The 26403-nt window shown below is 39.2% G+C and overlaps 1 protein-coding gene and 1 long non-coding RNA gene across 4 annotated transcripts in view; both read right to left on the minus strand.

Moving 5' to 3' along the window:
• b4galt2 (UDP-Gal:betaGlcNAc beta 1,4- galactosyltransferase, polypeptide 2) overlaps window positions 1-26403 on the minus strand; it is a 228147-nt gene that overhangs the window by 12257 nt on the left and 189487 nt on the right. The window contains exon 7 of the mRNA XM_085388585.1: window positions 11456-11560. Within this exon, the coding sequence (XP_085244711.1) occupies window positions 11456-11560 (105 nt within the window). The remainder of the gene's footprint in view (window positions 1-11455; window positions 11561-26403) is intronic.
• Window positions 160-6612, minus strand: LOC146647953 (uncharacterized). Of its 3 annotated transcripts, none has more exons than XR_014908423.1 (4): window positions 3077-6612; window positions 2114-2174; window positions 1954-2002; window positions 160-375 (listed from the first exon to the last, which is right to left on the minus strand). It is a non-coding gene; the product is annotated as an uncharacterized LOC146647953 (long non-coding RNA). The 3 variants fall into 3 exon arrangements; XR_014908422.1 differs by having other exon boundaries at window positions 2887-6612; XR_014908424.1 differs by lacking the exon at window positions 3077-6612 and adding an exon at window positions 2280-2412.

The raw sequence follows: 26403 nt of genomic DNA on the forward strand, positions 1-26403 counted from the left end.
CTTTAAAGGGTTAACAATGACTTTAAAAAAATAATATAAAATAGTGTGCAACACCACTGAAGTTTTTTTTTTAAACTCTCTTTTCAACCAACGGCAGTCACTCTCCAAATAACTTCTGCTTAGCTTTCCGAGCTTCCCTCGGGTCCTCTTAATCAGCGGTCTCCAACCTTTTTTGCGCCACGGACGGTTTATGCCCGACAATATTTTCACGGACCGGCCTTTAAGGTGTCGCGGATAAATGAGGGAGGGGCTAATAATCGGCTCAGTCATTTTTAATGATCGTTGAAAGCCCAGATCGTAATCGTGATTAAAATTCGATTAATTGAGCAGCCCTAGCAGAGGCTTTGTGGTGATTCGCAGAAACTCCTTCTCAATCTGCAATAGAGAACAAATACATTGATTAAAAACGCAACTGTATATTTCACTCACTTCACATCTAAGCTGACTAAAGCTGCTTTTAGAAGACCATGCAGACATCAGTGCTGTCTGTGTAGGACATGAATCAGTCTGTGTCAGATACTGAATTTGAAATTTCCACTAAAGTCACAAGTAAGAGGCAAGTGGAACCAAGATCTAGGCCATTTGCTTTTTGAAGTTTGCAAAGACTGCTAAATTGCACCAGTGGTAGTTCACTCTTTGCAACACAGTATGCTGTTCTAAACAGATTTTTCAGGTTTATTTTTAGTATATTATTTGCAATTGGTGTTTGTTCTGGGAAAGATATTGCAGACTGAGCAATAATCCATTTCTAATGGGGGCCTTTCTTAAAATGACTGGTCCCAGTAACAAAGGCGCTTGTCGACTCAGAAATCGAGGGAAAACCAACAACACACCCGGCAGAACATTATGTTATTTACACGGGTGCACATAAGTGGTCCGCATGTGCGCATTCGCTGTCAAAATAAAAGACGTGCAACAGATAAGAAGTTGCAACGCACGTTTGCATCCATATAAAAGGCACTGTTTTTGTCCGCTAGAGTGGGATTTTCACGGCACATTCTGCACCACATCTGTGTGTTCATCATTTGTTTGAAGCCAGCTCACCTCCTGCAACCACTTTTGCGAGAATACGCGCTTCTTTTGTGGTTCGGACTCCTTCTGACATTTCTTTGGAGGTGGAGGAAAACCAAAGTAATTGCTTAAAGGAGCTTCTTCGACATATTTAAGAGTTCTAAACAAATATGTCCTCCTCCAGAAAATCTTATGTATGCAAACACGCGTTGCAACTTCTTATCTTGTGCGCGTTTTTTATTTTGACAGCAAATACGCACTTGCGGACCACTTATGTGCAGCCCCGGTTATATAGCTCGTCATGTTGCAGCCACAGAAATTCTTTTGTCCATGAAACCATAAAGCTGCACTTTCTTTTTGCCTTATAGTCTGATTTGTCATAACTTTTCCGTTTTGTGGTAAGCTTTTCTTTGGCTGTCACTTCTTCACCCTGACCTGTCTTATTTGGCTAAGCAGAACTACAATTAATATCCTGCTGCTTTTACACACGCACTCACATAACACTCAGCGATTGTCTGCGCGATCAACCTCTCACATGTTTAAGCTGCGGGAGATTTCACTTGTCATGTTTGCATAGTAAGCTAACGATTGATAAGACGATGTCAGAGGAATTGGTGCACAAATTATCATCACTCACAGATCAGTGCTGTCGCTCTCTATACACAGGTCGCGCGATTGCAAAGTGAAAGCAAAAAACAAGCGCAAATTCAAACGCGATTTCAATATGTCACATATTGACAGTGGCTCACCGATGCCAATGACATAATTACCCAGCTACATTTCCGAAAGAATGCAGAAGCATTGACATATATTTTTCCTTCTTATGACAGCCCGACGGGCAGGGCAGAGATAGATTTTGGTAGCCCGACTGGAAAAATCGCTAGCCCTGGGACGTCGGGCTAGCCATTTTGCGAGCCCTGTACAGTGTTTCAATAATTGTACCTACTACTCTCCCTGATGGAACAACGCTTGCACTGCCACATACAAGTCACTGAAAGAAAAAAAGAAAAGCAGTTTTAAGGATAGTTTTATTGGCACCTTTTTTTCACTTTGATTAAATCATAAAACTATCATAAAAAATATATGATGGTAAAAGGCTTACCATGTATTAAAGAGGAGGCACAAACAATCAGAAAAAGGGGTCAGCTTTCTTTGTGGTGTTACTATGGTAAAGAAAACAGAAAAAAATATTTTATAAAAATTCCACAGTGGATTTTTTTTTTACTTCGTTGCAAATGTATAAAAAAAATACAAATACATATAAATACCTCTTGCAATATAAAATTCACAGATAAATATCCAATCTGTTGCCAAATGTAATAGCAGTGTTTCACACTATGCAATAAAGATGCTGGTAGTTGCGGTAAAGGTCCGACAGGCAATTTTCATAACTATCCGCCATTGCCTTTTCCTCTGACCTCGTGTTTATGCTCTTTTTCCCATGCACTAGCATCAAGTCAATTCGAAGGATGCAGCCCCTGAATTTGGACACAGCTAATATTTAGCAAATCGCGCATGCTAGTTTAACTTGCATTACTGTGAGAGGCCGAATGCTTAAAATAAAAGGAGAGAGAAAGAAAGAAAGAAAGAAAAAATGCAAATGATAATAAAAAAAGTGAACAAAGACCATGTCTTGCAATAACCGTCATTTAAAACCAAAGTGAATGCTAACAGAGCTAGGTAGAAGTTCAATGAGACAACCATACTAGCTTTAGCTAACTTCATTTACTTTGAAAGTGAATTACAAACGTGTTAAATATTGAATTAAACATATCAATAACCGCTAAAAACACTATAAGACTAACTGCAAAAACGGGTAAAAAAAAAAAAAAGAAAAACAATGAAGTGGAAATGCTAATAATAGTATAAATATACCCAGAGCGGATTATAAATCAGGTATTAGACGGTACCGATTGGCACCGTCTAATACCAGATTTTCACTGTATTTGCTCCACTCCTGCTGTCTAATGACAACTTACACATTTGGAATTAAAAACATTGTTAAACAATTAATGGACAAAACAACTTCGTTTGACTAAGATATTTTGAGTTATTTATTACTTACCTGTATTGTGGAAGATTCCGCAGAGGGAAATGGCAGTCCACTGAACACATAACTTCTCCGCGTTCCCGCCTCTTCACTTTTGGGAAGTTTGAGCATGCGCACTAGGCATCGGTTTTAGAGTTGTTGATTTAAAATAATTACATTTAATTGAACTGAAGAATGCAAATCTAGTTCATTAAACTTTTTGTTATTTTATGTTAAACCAACAACTGATAATGATTTAAAAACCTAAACTCAATATGTTCATGTTAAATAGACAAATGTCTATTGAATTAATCAAACAACTGCCTTAGTTGACTTTTTTGAGTGCACTTAAGTCCTATGCAAGAAGTAAGGGTGTACTTAGCTTTTGACAGCACAGCAACAACTACAGATCGAGGTAAGGTTAAGTTTTTTTTTTTCCAGTACCCTTAGATCTGTGTACAATCAGTCCACCATCAGAAAATGACTTAACCTTCATTTATTTATTGAGTCTATAGGAAAGAAACACTAAAGCTTTTTAAACTGCAGTATTTTATTATAAGTTCATTATAATACCCAATATATAATAATTATCTTTTAATCTAATCAAAATGAAGATAAGATATGTTAGATATAACAAATACAAACATAGCTTAGAAAGATATCTATCAAGTCACGTAACATAATAAACTACAACAGCTCACAGGACTGTAAGCAGATTAGCTGCTATTGCTAACAGTCCAGCTAAAGATCAATGTTGTTGTTTTTTTAAATGTTGTTTTTTTTGATGAAATTAAGTCATTCATATAGAAGAAATTAATTAGTGTGCATCAGATAAGTCAATAAGTGGATTTTCTTTATCTCTTTTAGATGTAGGCTAGCTGTTTCTAGCTAGCTATACTAAGCTAAGATAATATTTACTACCCAGATGTGAGAATTTATCAATCCTCTCATCATTAGTCTCTCAGTAATAAATTAGCAAATGAGAACTACCTCCCACTTCTTCTGTATTATGAATGAAACTGTAAATTTAAAGTGATGTTAGGTTACATTTTTATCTTTAAAGGTAATTATTAGTTATGGTTTATTATTGGTTACATACACATACAGATATCAACCCAAATACACACAAACACCCTCTGAAGCTGCAATGTCCCAGGATGATAACAAAGGGATGGCATATTGAATGAGCTTGCTGTGCATCTGGTTCAATTGCAATGCTGTTTGCCCGATACAAATGGTGTATGGGTGTGTGCTCTAACTGATACTTGTAGCTTGTGATTAATGTTCCTCTTTCTTAAATCCATCGGCACAACATCTCATTGCTATGCCTAACCAGCATTTCAGACAAGCTGAGAGAATGGACTCCTGTGAATGTTCAAGTTAATGTGAATGCATGTGTGCAGAGGAGATAGTAAACATTCATCAGATAGTCAAGACAACGCTTCCCTTGGTAAAAGCTGGACATTACGCAGGTACTCCAGATAAACTCTCCCAAAAGGCTCAATCATTAATCTGAATCTAAACAGAGAAGAAACTCTGCACCTGAAGACAAAAAGCGGAAACAAAAGCTTAGTCTATCAGTGCAATTGGCAGGCTTCTGCAAGAACAACCTTAAAATTAAACTTTACACACACACACACACACACACACACACACACACACACACACACACACACACACACACACACACACACACACACACACACGTGTGTGTTCTGCATATACATGCTGAATATATATACGGCACATAAGGGGCCAATGACCAAAAACTCCTTGATATACTTCAGAACAAGGCAACGTAAATGGTTTAAAGCTAGTCTATTTATGATATTCTATCAATTTTTGAATATTTCCCATTGACACCTTATTGGTTGCCAAATTTTTGGGTATGTGATATCATTTGAAAGCTATCAACAAGTATCCCCAAATCATCTCTTGGACTAAAGAACTGACAAATTAAGAAATTTATGGTAAAAGGTAAAAGTTTATATGCTAACAAACAAAGCAATCACGGTCCTTGACGGTCGGTCTGTGTGCCTGGAGGCTTTGGCAATTATTTTCCCAGCAACCAGCTGTCAACCTCCAGCAAACAAACACAATCAATCAGGGAATAATCATTTTTTCGGCCAAGTTGATGTTACATTGTTAATTGTCACGTCTGCAAAACCTCAATTACAGATTTATTCCATGACAAAAATTAACAACAGTGTTGCTGTTAATGTTTTGTTAGATAATTCTGAAAAATTAAACAGATGCATTGACACTTTTTACTTAAGGCTCCAGTCATACAGGACTAGAGACTGGCTTCTCGCCTGGCAACCGGTGGTTGCTAGGGAAAAAAGTATTCCCTGACTGGTTGAGAGTGACTGCTGGCAATTTCTGTTAAATCAATTACTGAAGCCACAGTTATGCAGGCCTACAGGCCACTCACTAACCCCCTGGTAACCATTGGTTGCTCATCCACAGCTCCGAGAATACATCATGTCAGGCATACAATAGGCTGGTTATGCCAGTCACATTACTTGGATTATGGAAATCCATAAGAATTGAGTGGAATCATCTTCAACTTGAATCATCAATTGAATATACAAGCAAATCATTATGTATAGGTGATTCATGTACAAATACATGATTGATTTTAGGTTTACCATCTTGAGTTGCATTTGGTGGTGTGATAGGTGGCAGTGTTGGTTAATTGGTAGTTTGGTCCAGACTGAAATATGTTCAGAGATTAGCTGCAAATGCACTCTTGCCCTCTTATGAATGCCACTTTGGGTTTAGCAATAATCATCGGATGCATGCTAAAGTAAGATGATGAAGTAAATGATAAATCTGCTAAACAACAGCAAATGTGCATTTTTATTGTGAACATGTTAGCTTGCTGTGTTTTCTTTGGTGTGTCTCAGAGAACAGGGTTCACTCTGGTAACCAAACAACTATTTCCTTGTTTCTGCCTTTTTTCATGCTCTCTTCAGAAAACATTAGATGTTCTGGCATATTGAATTGACTTAAGAATTTCCTGCAGAGAGAAAAAAGACCCTTTAAAGTAAATTAAAATAAATGCAAAACTGTACAGCAGAGAAAGGACAGAGAAAAACACTCTCCCCTTCACCCATACTGCCATGAGGTGGCGGTTTTTCCTTTCACAGCCTCCTGATTATTCTAAGCTGCCATGCTTTATTTAAGCCCAAATCCTGCTTCTTTTCAAACAGATCCTTTAAGTCAAAATTTCCGGAACATTATAATGAGTGTCCAGAAGGGCTGTAAAAATGAAGTTTTTGCCCACTAATAGGCAGATATTTTCTGCCCCTCGCCACAGTTATGAATAATGCATCAACCTCAAATAAACAGCGTCCCTGTTGGTGTCACCTCTTATTGAGGAAGTGTGGTCTATGGTCTATAGAGTCCAGAATGACCATCAAGACGAGGAGGAAAATGACAAAAAGGTATCAATCAGACACACGCACGAGTGTGTGCACATACACAAACACTCTCTCCCTCTCTCTTTCAGTCCACTGGCTGATTTATTGATTTTGATGAAGGCAACTAGACCACTTTGACCTAGCGGGCTCCTATTTCTAACGGTGTCATTTCAGCAGGCAATTACAGAGGGATCGTTGAATCTTTCTCTCTGAGTCAAACACACACACTTTCACATATACACACATACACAAAACAATGATAGATGACACATTAAACAGGCCTGGTTATTTTAGACATCTTTGCATTCAAGTTCCTGCCGCCTTTTTCCAGGACAGATTGTTAAGTTTGAAGTTAAACTACATCTAGATGGACGTCTGACATCTCTACTTCTGTAGTCGTGAAGCATGAAAAAAAAAATCTTTCCATTTTGTTTCAGGTGATTTTATTTTTTTATATTTATTTATTTATTACCTTACAGGTTGTAATAGGAGACTGGCATGAAGAAAGGAAGAGATTTAATAAAACAAAAAACTAAGAAAAGACCAAAAGTCATGTTACATATTTAAGGTTAAGAGGAGACAAAAAGGTTCTCTTTAAGGTATCCAATTCATATTTATAGTATAATATAATATAATATATTTATGGGTATTTTGTATGGATTTGCAGTGACCGTTCCCTCTCAGGGTACAAGTGAAGTCAAATCCTACCTCCCCATCGCATGACAGATGCCTCAGATCTTCTTACTGCAGGAGACAAGAGTTCAGCTTTTCCATGTTGAAAGGGGCCTATTATGCTTTTCTTATCTTCAGTCATATACTGCTACAATGGTGTATGCTCATAACAACATGGAGAAAAGTTTAAATAATGCGACCAGTGTACTCCTATTGATGGTACCAAGTCCAGATAAACGGGGAGGGCTGCATCAGGAAGGGCGTAAAATCTTGGCCAAATGAAGCATGTCTCATTCTTTATGTGTCATTTTCATACAGGATCGGTCCGAGTCTGGGTTAACAACGACCCTCTTTGTGGCCAACAGTGTGCTGGTGGACATTGTGCTACTGTTAGCCTAAAACAATAAAAGAAGAAAGCGGGGAAGACATGTTAAGAGATAGCGAGAGAGAAGAAAAGGCAGGAGGTTCAGAGGTGAAAGCAGTGACTGCAGAAAGATATCGTCAAGAGTAAAAGGGATCTTTTACAAAATGGTAGTGAAACCTGCTATGATGTATGGTTTGGAGACAGCGGCACTAAGAACAAGACAGGAGGTAGACCTGGAGGTGGCACATGAAGATTTTCACTGAAACTAAACAGGATGGACAAGATTAGAAGTGAGTACCTCAGAGAGACAGCTCAGCTTGAGCAGTTTGGGGACAAAGTTCGAAAGGCAAGGGCGAGATGGTTTGGACATGTGCAGAGGCGAGATAGTGGATATACTGGACAAAGGATATTGAAGGTGGAGCTGCTAGGTAGGAAGAAAAAAAGGCGACCACAGTGAAGGCAGTAGTGAAGGAGGACATGCAGAGGGTCGGTGTGACAGAGGAGGATCCTAGGGTTAGCTAAGATGGAGGCAGATAATCCGCTGTCATGACCCCGAAAGGGAGCAGCAAAAAGAAGAAAGTGAAGAATAAGCGGGGAGTTGCCCAGCCTGGGGGTTTCTCAACCCAGTGACAAAGTGGTTTTGTGTGTTTTTATTTTTTAACTCTTGTCTCAGAGCAGAAATCCATAATGAGGTCACCTGCCTCACATAGCATTAGCTATGGAAAAATTAGCCCGCCCATGTGTTTTTCAAAGTTTTGTCCGTGTTGAGCAGCCAATCAGAAGAAAGCTGAAACTCTGCTTTTAAGGTCCTCCTTGACCTTAAAGGGAGAGGAGCTGAAACGGCATCTTTCAGGTCTGAACAAAGCGGATGCACCAAGCTCCAGTTTATGATAAAGAAGGATTATTTTGAACTGTGACTCATACAAAGCTGCTCTAGGACAGTCCGAGAATAAAAATATGAAGATGGAAACCAACAAAACATATTTCCTTTAATTTGTCGCATACAAGTAAGTATTAAAGGTGTGCAATAGCTGTGACTTGATTTGTTTGTTAGTTAATGAGTTACCAACAAGATAAAAATAAAAACTATATACAACACTTCAGCTTTTGCAGCTCAGGCTCGTGGTGGGGCTCGAGGCTATTCGAGCAGTTGTGAGGTAAGAGGCAAGGTAGATCCCTACAAACCAGACAGGACCCAAGTCTGTCGTAGGGCTAAGAGACAGACAACCAGTTACCCTCACATCCACACTTACAGCTAATTTTAGAATCCAACCAAAATAACGAGCATGTCTTTTGACTGAAGGAGAAAGCTGTAGTACCCAGAGAATGCATGCTTTGAAAGTTTATCTGAAGTTTATTTTAAAAGAAGAAAAAAAGTGAAAGTTTTCAAATTCAGTTTTTGATTACAAAATAATTCTCGAAGATACCTTTGTGAAGCTTTCTTTTAGTTTAGACTGACCTTGGCGTATTGTCCAAACTTTTTATGAAGCACCTTTTCAGAGCTCTGTGACTGTTTTTGATGTGTTTTGCTGTTTGTAATTTTTTTCACAAGCTGTATAAAAGCCTCTCTTGTAAAAAGAGCTATTGATCCCATTCAGGCTAGCTCATTAAACAAAAACTTTAACAATGTATCAGACGCAGCGCTCACAGGCTATCTTCAAAATTCAAATCAAGCTGGTCAGAATTTGTCTGGCTCCAGCAAACACAGTCAATACTCTTTCACTCATGGCTCTTGTTGCCAGCAGTTTTTAATCTTCTTATAAACCAATTTAGGAGCTACAACTAAACCAGACCTCACTCCACCATGAGGCAGCAGTTTGTCAGAATGGTGAAACATAATAATGTCACATGAGATCAAACTAAAATGTTACTGGAGGAGACAACAGATTTCACTATGTCTCCATTCAGCCGGAGCCACAGCAGCTATTGATTTTTTGTGTTGAGAGGCATCGTTGCCCAGTCTATTCAGGCATGAAAACGGGGGCTCTTAGAGGAGAATAAACAGTGATAATCCACATTTAAGCAGCTTAATGTGAGGTGCTATACTCCTGGTGATTAATGTGTCTAGAAGGGCTCATCTCTGCATATTGGGTCTCATTCATCAAACCATAAAATAACACACTTATAGGGGAAGGTTTTTATGCATTTGTCTGAAAAGCAATTTAAATGGGTGTAGCCAAAAGAGCAACATTTAAGCCCCTGGGCTGTATCTCTGAAAAGCAATTTTTGGTTTAGTGAAAGTGTTTTGTTCCTGGCATTTAAAAATCAATCGCACAATCTTTAGTGACCACCAAGGTTGAGCTGTGGCCTTCAGAGGTTTGTTTTATTTATATTTTGTTCAGTCATCTGATACTTTTAGGCATGAAGTTTCCATCTAGGATTCTCTACACTTACAAGAGCCACAACGCTCATATTACTATTTGCCTATTATTAGATTACTTTCAATCAATAAGGGTTCAACAAGAATTTATAATCACACCTTTGAGCCACACAGATTTTATTTAGTTAACATGCCGCCTTGTCTTCTTGCATGACATCGGGCTATTGCTTAAATATTTTAATATCCTACTATGAGTAAAACGTTTCACTCATGTTGTTTACACCTGCACTGAGAGACTGAGAGATAGCATTGCATAGTGGATCAAAATCTGATGGCGCTTCTTCACGTTCATGATTTCCATCCAGCACCACTGACTGAAATGCAGCCCCAAGTCGTGACCTTCACTGTGTTTTACAGAATGCTCTCGACACTCACTGTTGTACCTCTCTCCTGACCTGACAGGCAGGAATGACAAATAACTCTTTGGGAGTCAACTTGGTGCAAAAATAGTATTTCATACTTGTCCTACTGATGTGCTTGGCATTTTTGTATATTCAACTAAAGAAAATGGGAATAAATGTGTTTTTGTGACAGGGTGCTCGTTACAAAGTGCCTAATGATACAAATAAATTTGCTTAAGTGTGTAATATGTGTAGAACGAACACTGGTTCATCCTTGAGTTAGGTGCCTTTTTGTGTTTGAATGATTCATAGGTCAGCAATAAGTGGCTTAAAAAATCTTCTGAAAATCACCTTGTACACAGACTGGAGTGAAAAAGCAGCAAAGAAAAACTGAAAGAGCTTCAGAAAGCCTGGAGAACTGAAAAAACCCTCCTCTGGCTTCTTGGCAAATATTAAACTGAGAGGAGCAAGACTTTTGCACAGTACTGCATATACAGTACAGTGATATTACTGTGTACATTTCCCTGGATCACAGTTTTCAGGGTTAAGAGTGATATGAAATCACTGGAGTATAGAAAAATCAAACATGTTTTTTTTATGTCTAAATGTTGGCACTAAATGATCAGCCTCATTTGAGACATTTTCCATTCTCTGACTTTCCTCAGCAAGTTAAAAATAATTGCTCCAAACTGCATCAGTCAGGCTGTAAAGATGCCACTAGTGAAGTAATATATAAAGTTAAGTCTTTTCTAAAACACTTTCACACTTCTAAGGTAGCAATTTTCCTTTTGCCCACCGTTTCTTATGACAAGCTGCAGTACTTGTCAGTTGTAGGGAACTCCCAAGTGTGAATGTGCACGGTGTAAGAAACTGCTAAAAATAAAGGTCAAGTCCTCATTTAAACACCTCTGATTAAAGGTTAAAGTATCCTTAACATTTAAGTTTTGCAAAACTGGACAGAGTGACAGTGGATAATCTGGACGACAGCAGTGAACAGGAGACCCACTGCTGCCCATAACACTGCCTCACATTTCAGAGCAGTAAATTGCACTGTAGGAAACATTAATTATAAAGCCACGCCACTGATGACTTCTGCAGTGCCACGCGATCATAATTATTTCAAACTGAAATGAAAAATTCAGAAAGAAACGTCTGAACCGAGTAGCTGTGAAACAAAAGCGGCGCGATCGATCCGAATATAAAGCCGGAGAACGACTTCAGACAATGATGCAGTACCTCTGTGGGTTGGGCTCGTTGTGTTTGTCTCTCTCGTGCTTAATCATTCTGTAGCGGCCGATGCGAACGTCTGGCCTAGACACCTTCATCCCATTCAGAGTGATCCTGCAACACATGCAGATAGAACAGAATCTATTAGAGAAAAGGAAACAAACTGAGCCAAAGAGCAGGTGAGAGAGAAAACATGCTGATTATTGAGGAAAACACTGTAACAAACAGAGCTGGAAGACAAGGAGAGGGAGAACACATTAATGAAGAAATATAGCGAGGCTGCAACTTTTTATGTTATCTATCAGCTATTTTATTAAATCAACAGCAAAGAGAATCAATTTATGGAAATCGCAAGTTCCCAAAGCCGAAGCCTGAGATGACAGCACTTCTGCTGTGAGAAGAAATTATTTAGTCTACAAAAAGTGGGAAAAAAATCCTTTAAAATACCTGTTTCAAATATCTAATCCTTGAAATAATGTTTTAAATGCCCGAACCTGATGAATAGTAAACAAAAATAATAAAAATGTTTGTCACACACAACAGAAAAGCTGGAAATCCACACATTTAGTAAGTTGTATGAAAATAATCAATAATAAAATGTGATATGTTCAACTTGTGTTTATATTAATAGAGAGTCAACAAAAGCAGGAATTCCTCATATAATAGAAGCGAGAGCGAGCAAATGTTTTGCTTCAAAACAAATCAATAAATGCGGCTGCTTAATTTTGCCTTTTTAGTACAAAATCCCCCCGTGGTGTTCCCACTGACTTAGTCTCATGTGTGTTTGTCGTCAAACAGCTGAAGCTTCTCATTACTGCAGCTTTAGCCGAACTTTGGAGAATCGTGGATTTTGGCTATCCATCTGTCACACCAAACGCTCAGCAGCACTGAGAGAAAGGCCCTTATTTCCCATCATCTGTCGTGTAGCTGCGTCAGTTACTGCACAACGCACTTTTTAGATTTTCCTGCCAGCTTTTGCAACCAAATAATTAACTTTCGAACCCCAATATGTGCACTTCTGTGATGCACATGTTATAGAGAAAACTGTGAAAAGGTTAATTTTGTTCCTCGGAAGTGATAGTTATGCAATGCTACTCTGTGAGTCTACTGAGAATTGGATAAACCTTGCAGAGACCAAGAAAAAAGAAAGGAGAATATGAGAACAGAAATTTAATGTTGTGTTCGTTTATAATCTGCTATGGTCTTCATTAGGTATCCCTGGGTCCATTCAAGGCCAGGAAGGGCAAAAAAATCATTACAGCAACTGACAACTCTATTAACAGACTGTACAGCTAATCAATATTTGTGCTAAAATATTGCTGTAAGACACATTAAATCTATACATATCTCACAATAACTGACTATTCTTGCTAACAGGAAAGAATTTGTGGTGGTGTATCGGCTATTTTGACTTCTGCCCTTCACATCGAACTCTTAGTCCCATCCTTAAAGGGTCATAACTCACCTAGACAGGACATTGCAAAGCAAAGGAAGCTAAAAACGAACACAGCAATGATACTTGTATACCACAAACATAAACGATCCAACCAATCAATCTCCACTCTCGAACTCTGGGGACATCAGCTGGGAATAAGGGGAGCATTAGCGGTGTGTTTCCCTGTAAAGTTTGGGATCAGAACTTTTAGAAACAGTGGTAACATTGTATTACTAGGATTCAACACAGAGCCAACTCGGCACAGAGATTTATATCTAATGCAACAGCAAATGGGATGTAGACAACACAAACAACATCTCTGCTCCACATAAAGCCCAGTTTAAAACCATAGGCTTCCAGAGACATTGATATTCATACCCGAGACGGCATAACGGATACTGAATGAGCGATTCTTATTTATTGTAACGCTCTGATTCGTGCAGTCTCTTTGTCTTAAAAATCATCCATGCCTGATATTGCTCCGCAGCAACTTCACGTGTATTCTAGACTTTCAATGCAGAGCTTTCCCTTTTTTCTTCTCCTCTACTTGTTACATCCTCGTTTATCTTATTCATACCTTTCTCTTTTTGAATCTGCTCATTACTCTCACCTTCAGTTTTGTTCTCTTTACCTGAGTTTTTAAAAGCTGATTCCAAATGTTTGCACAGTCTGCTGAAGGTTAAAGTCGGTGCTTTGTGAAGTGCTTTTGTGTCAAAGAATCATATCTAATTGGCATGGTGAAAAAACACATTTTATAATAAAAATATCTTTGGTTAAGAAGTGGTGAATTTATTCAACCCCACACAAATGACTTGAAAATTCAATTTATTCACTTTAGTGACTCAATAAAATGTGAAAACATTCAACCTCATGTTGAGAAAATATGTAGCTATTCCTTTTCTTTCTAAATTGTATTCATTTGGTGTATGGAGCTAGATATTAGGCTTAACTTTAAACAAAAAAGAGACCAATTAACCAATTAAAAAGCTCTATAGTATAAATATTCCCCAACTGGCAAGCAAGTTATTACTTTGGTTGCTAACAGATTCCCATGGTTCCTTGTATATGACATGAGTGATAATGACCTATCTGCCAGTACTCGCTAACTACTAGTTAAGCGATAGGAAAACTGTAACACAAATCAGAAACAGAACAAACATTCTCCTAAGCACAGTTTTGAAGAGTATCAGAGTATTTATTTGCATGTAAGTGGACGTGTTCACTGCAAACTATGAGCCTGATTTACTTTATCCTACACTGCCACTATTTCAAAACGTAGGACAAGTTTATCTAATTTGGTTAGCGGTTATGTGAAGGCAAAACTGATAGATATTATGATATATATCCACAAATAAATAATATTCAATAAAAAGACCAAATTTAAAACCTAGCTAACTGCTATATAACCATAGCTGCAGCCTAGTAGCGATAACATTTAGCACCACTAGACATTGCTATATAAATATACCTTTATTTGTGTAGCACTGTTCAAGTTTTTTCATCAAATTTTTGAAAGTGTATATTTTTGAACTCTTCTGCTCCAATAGCTTTTCCAACTGTTAAGCTAGGGCTAAGCTAACTGCCTCCTCTTCTCATGTAGCCCTCAGTAAAAATACAAATTAAAAAGCTACATTTCTCAAATGTGTGTCTTCAGTTAAATTGGTATTACAGAGGGAAGTGATTTTTTTGTGGACTGGATAGAGTCACAGCAGTCAGCACCTTTGCACTGATGCTAAACTCAGTTTTACTGATTTATCAGTTTAACTCAATCTCTGCCTCTTTTCATATCCACTCCTTTCCCTCCCTGACCATCTCTAAAGGTATTTCCACACATTAACTTTGGAAAATGTGTAAAGAATCAGGTCAGGGAATTGCTCTTCCTCAAATGCAGCTAACAACAGTATACAGTTAGCACTAACAGCCTTCTCTCTTCCCGAAATACTTTGTATGGTTTAGAGGAGGGTGCTGCTTGAGTGTGTATGAGGCAGAAGACAGGATGACCACTCAATAGTTGCGAATACCCCGGACTATTACCAGTGCTATACCAATATTGGAAGTGAGGGTAAAGATCGTTAATGTCCAGTCTGATTGCACAGTACATTTGCTTTCTCATTTGCACCTCCGTTGGGTAATGTGTATAAAAGTACAGGGCTGAAGTGAATGTGTAAAAATGGCTTTCACCTACCTACTCATGCTCCTTGTTTTCTTTTCACCTTGCTACTCCCCTCTGTGCATTTTCTTCTTCACAGTATGCTTATTTTCACCTTTTTTCTCCTCCCCACCCTTCCTCATCTCCCCCTCTTGTCTGTACTTTCTCCGTGTTCATCTCCTTCTCTTCACGTTCCCTTTTCTTTCTCACCTCTCATCTTCTCTACAGACTAGCAAAATGTAAATAACCCCGAATGGAGCACCATGCCATCAAAAGCACATCAGCCTGTAAGAGAAACCCAAACTCCATCAAAACAACCCCATAAATAAATTCATTGAAAAACTAAATAAGAGATTTTAGCCTCTTTTTCTTTATTTTTCTCTCAAATCTCGGGGACTTTGCTGATTTAGCAGCCACGCATAGATAACTGCTTTGTCAGTGTGTGTGCACATGTGAGCATGAATGCATTTGCATAATTTTGAGAGTTATTATGGTGCAAATAATGTGTGGGTTTGAAAGTGAGCAAAGCAGTCCTTCTCTGAGCTTAGTTTTATATTATGCATAGTTCTGCATCTTTAAAATAATCTTTTTTTTTTGCCTGTTACCCTGCAGAGAGTGTAGCTAAGGCTCGCCCGGGGTGAATCCTTTCTCCTTCATCTGAATCAGTACAAATCTCAGCATCTTATTTTTATATTCAGAGATTCACGTCACGAAAGAATTTTTGAGTAAATCAACAATTCGTTTCACCCTTTGCCATACAGACAGCTTCATAGCTGGCTGTTTTTCAGACTGGTAATGGTACTTTCAGAAGAGTCTCCCAGAACTTCCGTAAGTGAAAATATAGATGACACAGCATAAAAACTGTTGCAGGTAGAGGCCTGCTATAGAAAAAGGACAAAATAACAGCTCTATTTACTAAGAAAGCTCAATAGTTCTCAAGGCTAAATTATTAAATGCTGCATTATTCAGATTGATGCTTTAATGTGAATCAAAAATTATTTTGTACTATTTTCTAGCCTTTAGTGTCTCATAGAATATTCAACAGTTTTACCTCATGGGTAAAACTGTTTACCACCTGTCATTAAAATTAATCCTCTGAGAAGTTTCGAAGGGATTTAAGATAAATGCAGTGACAATATGCCACTCTGGTGTAAAGTGGAATAAATGTGACCTTAATTATATTTAAACTGTACTTTTTAATATAGTACTTGTGAAAAAAACTGGAATACTACGCATGGATTACAGGCCTGTAGCACTGACTTCCCACGCCATACACACCCTGGAAAGACTCATCCTTGACCAGCTACAACTTCTTTTTAAGGCCACATCAGGATCCCCTTCAGTTTACCAGGCCTGCCTTGGAGATGAGGATGTCATCGTCTACCTCTTTTGATGCATTGTCATGACCATTGATCAAGAACTACTGATCAATGGAGTACTATGCACAGAGTTGGAGAATGGCTGCAATCACAGCATTGTAAGATGGGGAAAGATGGTGTCCGATCACTGCAGGCCAGTGGCCACTCTTTCAATGATGAGGATGTACACATTCTGGAGAGGGAGGAACGCTGGTTTGAGAGGGCAGTCAAGGAGGCCATTTATGTGAAAAGGGAAAGACAGTGTCTGAATCAAGGATGGGGCCTAAGGGTACATATTAGGCCCCCTGCTGGAGAGGCAAATTTTGTCCAAGATAAGGACGATGCTGGACAATACTTCCCACCCACTGCATGATCAGAATCAGAATACTTTATTAATCCCGAAGGAAATTAGGGAAATGATGTTCAGTGAGAGACTGAGGTTACCCAAATGCACCACTGAACGACACAGGAAGTCATTCCACAGTGCAATAGTTACACCCTTTTGCACATCATCTACAGTGAAAATAACAAATAACAAAGTTTTACAGTTCAAAGTAAAATGTCAATCATATAGGTCTCTGTAACATACTGGATATTTGTAATTGAGCTATTTCTTAGATTTGTAAATTTGTAATGTATTGTATTATTAAATTTAGTTCAGTCCTTTACTGTTATTATTGTCTTGGAGCAACTCTAATTACATAATTAAGCAATCCTTAAATATAAAAAGGTCCCATGTGAAAGTTTTAAGAAGTGTGAAGGCATAATCAGACATTTTTAAATCTGCGCTCTCCTTTATCTAAATGGCTGTTTAAATGAATACAATTTTAAAAAAAGCTAAAAAAAGAAGAAGAAGAAGAAGAAGAAGAAGAAGACAAAGCTTACATTCTTTGATAATAAGAACGACTGTTTTGTACTGTTATAGTTACAGGAAAGCTTCATTTTAACAGCTTAGTATTAAGTCACACTTACTTTGTTAAAATAAGATCAAAATATACATGTGAGACTATAGCAAAATTTCCTTTTATCCAAAGAAGTTCAGTTAAGTAATTTAAATAATTGAATCACTACCCAATATAAATCCAGCTGAGCTACTAGCAAGTTACTTCAAAATGTAGATAAATTACTCGATTGATTTAATTGAGTTCTGTGATGATCCTAGGTTCTGGGCTCTGGGGTTTGAGTTTTGGACTTTCGGATTATTGTTGTTCTCTTTTGTTCTTGATTTGTTTATTGTTCAGGGATTTATTTCTGTGCTAGGCTAATTTCAGTTTTCAGTTATTAGTTTCCTCTGTTTTATCCTCCTGTGCCAAGTTCTCTTGTGTTCCGTGTTCCAGTTTTTCATTTCCTGTTTTATTTTGATAATCATTTGTCTCTTGTGCCTTATGTTTAATTTTACTTCCTCCCTTGTCATTATCTTGATTATCTTGATTAGTTTTTGTCTCGTTTCTCCCAGCTCACTCCACTCTGCCCTGATTTCTCTTCTGTGTATATATAGCGTCAGCTTGTTTTTGTCCTTTATTAGTTTGTCATCTCTGTGTGTTTCCAGCCCATTTAGAGTCAGTTTGTCCTCCTGTTGGATTGCTGTTTTCTATAGTCATCATATGGACTTACGACCTTGTCCTGCAATCAGGTCCTCATCTAGCAAACCCCATGACAAATTCACTCTTTTCCCAACATGCACTGAGAAAAGTAGAATGGGAGGCAGACTTCAGTTTTCAGGCACCTGTTTCTGCCACCAAATGAACAGATTGAATAGACGAATGCAGGTGAGGACCACTCGTTATGAATATTATGAGTATTATGAATTTAACTGGAATACTGGGGGTGTATGTTTAACTACATTTGCTATTGTTTAACACTTCTCTATAAATTACACCAAACTTTTCTGTGTGTGCGTGTGTTGAGCTGATCAGAAGCACTGCTAAGCTTTGTTTGCTGGCTTCTCAAACATAAGAAGATCGAGCGTGCTTGTGTAAAACAGCATCAGGGCTGCTCAGAAATCCTCTGCTACATCATTGTATCACTGCTTGTTACCTTCCCTGCCTGCTTTCAAAATCTTCTTTTCATCATGAAACACTCCCTGAGGGTGGGCCAGCTCTCTAGCTCCTCATTTTGTCAATATGAAACTTTGCACGATGATTAATGCTGGTCAAAGACACTCGTTCAGAAAAGGAAGGCACAAAGGCACACATAGAAAGAAAGCAAAAGCAGCTGTTATAACTCCACACATACCCACATTCATCAGCTTAACGCCGGCACACACTGTTAGATAAATGAAGTTCAGGGTTGGTACAGTGTGACGCAACACAGAGCTAAAAATGTCAAAAAACCCCTCCTCTGCCGCTGTGACCTTGCATGCTTATGAATGCATATGTGGATTAATGATTTGCATGCTAACTAATGAACTAGCATTTCTTTATTTTTGCAGTTGCATCCTTGCTTGACCAAAGGAAAAGAAATCATCTAGAGCGCACACACCAACACACACTCAAGTGACACATGAGTACAGTGAATATTTTCCACGGCTCTGACAGGCAGGAGGCAGTAACACAGTGTGACAGCGTAGTGTGACTATTATGCAAGAAAGAACAGGACAGTGAGGATACAGCGGAGCTGCAGGGAGGAAAGCTTTAGCGTACTCTGTGTGATGTATATAATCCAGAGACAACACATTCAACAGCCACCTCCACTGAAACACAGCAGGTGGGTGGCTGCTGAAGAATTCTCCACTCGGGGGGAACTTACAGCACTTTTTTTGGAGACTCAAGTGCAAAGACCGAAAGCAGCCAGATTAAAGAGATAAAAAAAATACAGAAGAAGGCCACAGTGCTTTTATAAGATTCATTGTGCTATGATGAGATTATATAAACAGTTTCTGATTTTGTGGCTAGCACCGTCACCTGTACAGTTTCCTCCATTTTCCTCTCACATGGAAACAGGATGTATGCAAGGTGACGGGAAATTTGATGCAGATATAAATACGAGTGTGCATGTTTTTCCCTCTCTCTGTGCTAGCCCTGTAATGGACCTGTTCCACAGTGTACCCCACGGCTCAAAATCATCTGGGACCAGTTCCAACCCTCCTGTGACCCTAGATGGATACAGGTTTGGAAAATAAGTTAATGGATGAATAACTTCATAATTATTCATAAAACTACAAAATATTGAGCTTAACAAAAAAGGTCCTGCCCTGTTTTGCACTCTCTTCCATAACAGTCCACTAACATTCATCATATTCATCATAACTGAGTCAGTTATTCAATACCTGACAGTCACTGAAAACTTAATTAGGAATATAAAAAGAAATAGAACATTTGATTGACATAAATTACAAAATCCATTTTACTATTATTTCAAGTCTTTATCAAGTCCTGTTATGATTGGAATCATAGTTAATGTGATTGGAAGGGTACAGTTCTCACAAACTCACAAATTAGGTTCAGTTTTTGATTCCTTTCAAGTTAACAACAACAACAACAACTGTTCTTAGTAATAGATGGTTACTCATGAAATTACCCAGTCGGCCGATCATGTGGCAGCACAGCAATAGATAAAATATTAGAAAAGTCTGCTAATGTTCATATCAAAACCAAAACTGGGTTTAATTGTCAGGCCTACATGAGCTGGTATGGGTGTTTTTGAACCACTGTGGACTTTGGCAGTCTAGGGTTCATTCAGAAAAAAGAAAACATCAGGGATCGGCAGTTCAGGGGACAGAAACGCCTTTTTGATTAGAGGAAAGTCAGAGGAAAATGGCCAGCATGGATGGAGATGACAGAAAGGCAGTACACAGTAACTTAAATAATGGCTTTTTATAACCGAGCAGAAAAATATCTCGGGATGCAGCCTCGAGGCAGATGGGTTGCAACAGCAGAAAACCACATCAGGTCACACACTTGTGAGACTAAAACAGAACGGAGACTGCAGTGGGAGCAGGCCTAAACAAACTGGAAAGTTTAAACCAGAAAATAGTGGCCCAGTCAGGTTAATATAACTTTCTGCTAAAGCTACAGATCCTAGGCTTGGAAGGCACCGCAGTACAAGTCCATGGACCCTGCCAATGGACCCAGCTCAACTTCTTCTCACTCAGAAGCAGGAAACTGGTGCCCACTGCTAGAGCCAGGCCAGGCTAGCTTGAATGCATAGCCCAGAAAAAAGGCAAAAAAAAAAACAAAAACAAAAGAAAGAAAAAAAAAAAGATTTCAAAAAGAACAGACCAAGATGGACATTTTTAAAACCTTATAAAATAAAATAATATGACATTTCTACGCTGATTTTATGTCATTTTGCAAGAGACCATGAACATTGTCACACAAGGAAGTGGTAAAACCATCCTTCAAACTGGACCTTCATAGTCGTCTGGCAACTCCTCCTCAATATACTCAGAAGGGATTGATTAGAAACTTTGCAGCAAGCAAGCAATCCAGGGTCACTATATGATCTTACTCATCTCAGCCTCAGTGTTCACACTGAAAGCATTCACCTCAACAGCTTTTATTCTGAATCAGTCGTGATGAAGAAAAAAAAAAAATCACACAATTACACCAATTATAAGTGGAATAAAATGCTCCATAGAAGCTGAGTCACAGTTGGACTCCTGCTGTGAAACCATTAACCAGCAAAGTCTTCCTAACTACTAGAGCCACCACCCAAAAAGCTCTAATTTTATGTCTTATCCAACACTTTTTCCTTCTTAACAAAGATATCTGTCCGCTAGAGAGATCGGTCTTGAAAAGTTTCATTGCTCTGCAGCACTCTTGACGGAGGAGATGCACAAACCCATGTACCATAGACCTGTTTGATTGGATTAATCAGAAATGTCTCCAGCTCTCCTCTCTTATTCCCACAAGTGGAGTTAATTGTACTAGTGCAATGGAGTGAAGTAGAAACGGGAGCTGAGTCTGATGTCCTGCCTCAGTTCCCTTCTGTGTGCAGAAATGAGCTGGGAGAGGAAGAGGAGGAGTGGGTGGCTGTGGTGCAGGTTGGACGATGTGCAGCAGAGAGTGGGTGATAATAGAGGAAGATTTTTCTTTCAGAACTAGCACATCTGTGTGCTGCGAGAGGGAAAACTGACGAATGGCCTTCTGCTTTTTAAAATTTTTTTAGTTATGGTAGTTTCATAACAGCGTGGTTCGTAGAGATAACTCAAAAAGTGCTTTTTTAAAGACGCACGTGAGGATGTGTACTAGATAAACTATGTCCTCCCGAATTTGTTATCATTACCAGACTGTTGTAGGAAGATGTTAGCTTTATCTTGGTGAGATGGGCAAGTAGCCAATGTAGTGGAAGCTAATGGGGAATTGACTAGATGCACAAAGACCTGAGATGGGGCTTGTAGTGCGATCATAGTGTGTGCAAAATGGCACTGTAAAATGACTCTGCTGTGTTGGTAAACTGGAAGCATGCTGTGAGTATATCACAGGTCAACATATTTAAGTATTTTAAAGATCAGAAGCAAACTTTTTAAACCAGTTTTGTAATCAACAGGTAGCCAAGAGAGATGTTTTTAGAATTACACTAATATAATCTCTTAGAAGCTCTTTGGAATATTCGGAACTTCCATCAATTTGCTGCAGACTGCATTATGATCCAGTCAAAAGACAGATAGACACAGATAGACAGAGAGACAGATAGATATATATAGATATATAAATAAAAAAAGGGCAATATAGTTTCCTGTTGGCAAAAATATTTGATATTTAAAATATTTCTGAGAAGACTTGGTAGCTGTTTCACTGATGCTGCTGATGGTTGGATAAAAATACAGGTTTGCATCAGTAATACCTCCTAGGATTTGTACTTTGTCAGTGGTTTGGGGGATTGAGACTCCAAAGAGGCACAGATCTGCTGACTCTAAGTCTTTGCAATGTGATTTCAGAACAATGCTGAGGCTGTAAGAAGCACCATCCTCATGCTCCAACAGCCTTTAAATGACATTTAAAGGCTGTAGCTCAGGTGGCAGAGCAGGTCAGCCACTAATCAGAAGGTCGGTGGTTCGATCCCAGGCTGCCTCCTGGCTGCATGCCAAATATCCTTGGGCAAGATACTAACCCCGTGTTTGCCTACTGGTGGTGGTCAGAGGGCCCGGTGGCGCCTGTGTCCGGCAGCCTCGCCTCTGTCAGTGCGCCCCAGGGCAGCTGTGGCTACAATGTAGCTTGCTATCGCCAGTGTGTGAATGTGTGTGTGAATGGGTGAATGACTGAATGTAGTGTAAAGCGCTTTGGGGTCCTATGGACTAGAAAAGCGCTATACAAATGCAGGCCATTTACCATTTACATGTCTGATGGCAAAAACCAACCATAGATAGGGCAAGTTTTTTTTCATTGTTCCATAACAATTTTTTTCCAGTTAATACACCAGAAAATCACACAGGACATTAGTTCAGACAGATTACAATATCTGCTGCTGCTGGATGTACATCAGCCAGCTGACCTGGTTTATACTCATCAGTGCCCCCACACTCATGTAGCTCTTTCTGTTTGCTGCTGCTTCTTTTCGTCACCTTGCTTTCACCCTACATTGATTCAACTCTAGAATCAAGCAGGTGCTCTCTACCGTGTCGCGTTGACTTCTGTTCCTGCGACTGTCACATTGAAAGTATCGTATGATAAGAAAAATGTGCCTGCTTACTCTCTCTTTTCCCAGGGGCTTCTTTGTTCTCCCTGCCAAGCCTTGTGGATGCTTTAATTTGTCCACGGAGCATATATAACTGAATTACCAAACCAGAGGAAAATTTAAAAATGGCTGTCAGCCATGCATTAAAAGATATTTATCACAATTCCCTAAAGGACCTTGGACATTTTCCTCTTATTGCAGTCACCCCTAAGTTGATAAACTCTTTGTTCGCTAAGCAAAAATGCACTCTTCATATTTTTCACAACACATACCTGGAGCTAAGTCAAAAGCTGGAGAAGTAGAGGAGGGAAGGCATTACATAATATAGAAAATGGGGATAATAACGCACTATTGGACAGACAGTCCTTGAAAGCATTTGTAGAGTTGCGTCGCTGTTTCACGAATGGTGGGGGAAAAGAAATCTTTTTCACAAATTGTGAAGGTGATTGAGGTGAAGTCGACGTGCTCTTACAAGATCCATCCATCCATCCATGTGCTTGATAGTCTCTTTTGCTACTGCACACTTAAGCTGCTGAATGAAGTGTGGGGAAATGTTCTTAAATCTCTTGGTCATTAGTAAGACAAGATTTGCCTCATGAACAACTGAAACTATCCCCTTACTCACTTCATTATTGTACCGGCCCTCGCCAAACTCTCCTGTCACATTGTCTTTTTATTACCACCACACATTTAAAATAAGACCATTTCATATTACCAAATACAAAAGAATAGAGCTCAGCCGACACAGCAACTTTAAAACTGATACTGATATTATTCTGATTAATAACATTTAGTCTAGTCATTTATTTACTCACTGACACTCTGCCCAACTCAACACATATTGCTAACAGGGAAATTGCAGAGTGCCCTCTGGTGGACAGGCTTTGGAGCATCAACAAGCACGAGCTGAAGGATGTTTCTCCCGTCTCTATTTTTTACCTATCTTCCTTTATAAATCCATACTCTAAAAAACAACATCCTAAGTATTTGTACAAATATCTGTTGTATCTTTAGGTATCGGTTTACTGACATATACTTGTATCAGTACGTCTCGTGTGTGTTTAACGAAACAAAGTCAAACAATGATCTAAGAATAAATCAGGGCAACTGGAAAAAAGGTATAAAAGACTTGATGTTTGCTGCTGACCTGACCCAAGGGTGAAAACAGCTTCTTAACCTAGACGTGTGACTGAACTTACCAAAGGCTGCTCAAAGTGTTGAGCCAAAAATATCCCGATTCTTACACCATTGTCAAGACTTCACAGAAACATGCACAGTCCTTGTGCTGCATGTGCATATGATGCTGGCTCAGGCTCTGATGAAAGCCACCGCTGGGAGGTTTACAGAGAGGAAGGGGAAAGGGCAAGGGAAGGAGGGTGCGTGGAAAGAGTGAGCGTCTGCACGTGTGGTGAAGGCTGGTCTTGCACTCAAGCCCTTGGGATAGGAACACTAAGGCTAATGCTGGATGTTCAGAGAGGGTGAGAGAATAGTGAGGAAAGAAAACACTCCCTCTCTCTTCTTCTTTCTCAGCAATAGCCACCAAGGAGGAAGTGGTGCTGACAGTTGTGCAAGTGGCATGTGCCCTCTCTGCCACAGGCTCAGGCCACACTGAGCAGCAGGGACAGCTAGTTCACCCGGGCTGGCATTAAGCAAGCAGGACCCGTTTCAGGCAGTGGCCACAGCCCGTGGCATCAAAACCAGGATAAAGAGAGGAAAATTACTTTGAGGGAAAGAAGAGAGGCAGACAGGAAAAAAATAGATGTGAAGAGCTGGAGGGTTAGAGAGGAGGAAGAAAATACAGTGAGGCAAAGGTGCTGGAGCAGAGAGCAGATAGTATAAAGGGGTGATTTAGTCATTTAGCTGATGCTCCTCTTTCCAGAGCAGTTTTCAAAGAAAGAGCACATGGAGATTGGTGGACACATCGACTGCTTACACGTTTCATACCCATGAACTTTGTTTCCTTTTAACGAACCAGAGGCAGATTTCATGGACACTGCACACTCTGATGTGTACTCCTGTTCTTTTATCTCTTCATCCCTTTATCCTACTCCTCCAGTTGTTTTACTGAATCCTGAGAGACTTAACTGGCCAGCCTTTTAGTTCACTCAGCTGGAGATCCATCCTTCCCCGCTGCATCTACAGCTCGCATTCTTAGAAGCCTTTCAGCTTCAGATACTTGTTGCGCTGAGACGCCCCCCCCCTCCGCCTCAAACAAGGGGCAGTTGTTACTGTCTAGAAGCAGAAGATGTCAAGGAAGCAGCTACTGAGGCAGAAATATGTTCCAAAAAAGTGGAATTTATTTATCTTAAGTCTTAATGAAAGACAAAATTAATTCACTAGGGAATCTGACCAAATACAAAGGAACTAGTAAAAATAAAACTAGATAAAATACCACCTCCTCTCTCCTCCGCTACTCAAGCCCATGCACCTGCATGGACCGTACCATTTACACAGGTAAGGAAGGAGTGGTCAACATGAACATCTAAGGTTCAGCCAGGCAACACCATGTTCAGCCTATTAAATATCTATCGCTCATGTCCAGTTGTAGTTCGTTTTAACGTCTCTGTATTTATGCTCTGCTTGTGTATATATATGCCTATTTAAAATTGTCTGTTTAAAAAACTCTATTTTTTGTATTGAGAAAGCAAAATGAACCAGAGTGAAATCCCTTGTTTGTGTGCACAAATTGTTAAAATAAAGATGATTCTGATTGTGTGAATGTAAACGGGAATGGTTGTCTGTCTCTCTGTGTCAGGCCTGTGTCAGGCTGGGAATCTGTCCCTGCCTCTCACCCTATGGCAGCTGGGATAGGCTGCAGCCCCCCCTCGGCGACCCTGATAAAGTTAAGCAGGACAGAATGGATGGATGGATGTATCAGCAGAAGAGCGGCTGATTTTACAAAGAAAGATAGAACTACACTATGGGGAAAATATGAAGAGATTAAACACATTGAAAGCAACACAGCTTCTGCAGATCAAATCAGTGGCGTGAGTGTGCTTGAGAAGAAAACCACTGTAGAGTAATATACTATCAAAAGTGTGTGCTTTAGTCAATAAGACTGGAAAAGATCTTAGTATTAATCAAGTTTAGCGTATTTAAAGCCAGAAAAGAAAACACAAATGCCGACTTTGTGAGATGACAGACTTATCAATATCAAAGCTCTATCACTAAGACACCGGAGAATCTGATGGATTATAATCAAGTATTTGATTACATTAATGTTTAAACGCCAGCTTTATTTATTATTCCTTCAGTTGCAACCTTGATGAATTTTAACAGTTGGAAACTAAAGATTAAACACAAAACAGAATTAAATGTTTAATCTATGTGGAAATTTGTTAAAAGGTCAGCAGGTGCAGTGTAGATATCCTGTTTAAGGATAATATATTAATGTTGA

This window comes from Rhamphochromis longiceps, linkage group LG18 (assembly GCF_057381845.1).
Source record: "Rhamphochromis longiceps isolate RC_006_pf linkage group LG18, R_longiceps_female_GT1.1, whole genome shotgun sequence".
Lineage (NCBI taxonomy): Eukaryota > Metazoa > Chordata > Actinopteri > Cichliformes > Cichlidae > Rhamphochromis > Rhamphochromis longiceps.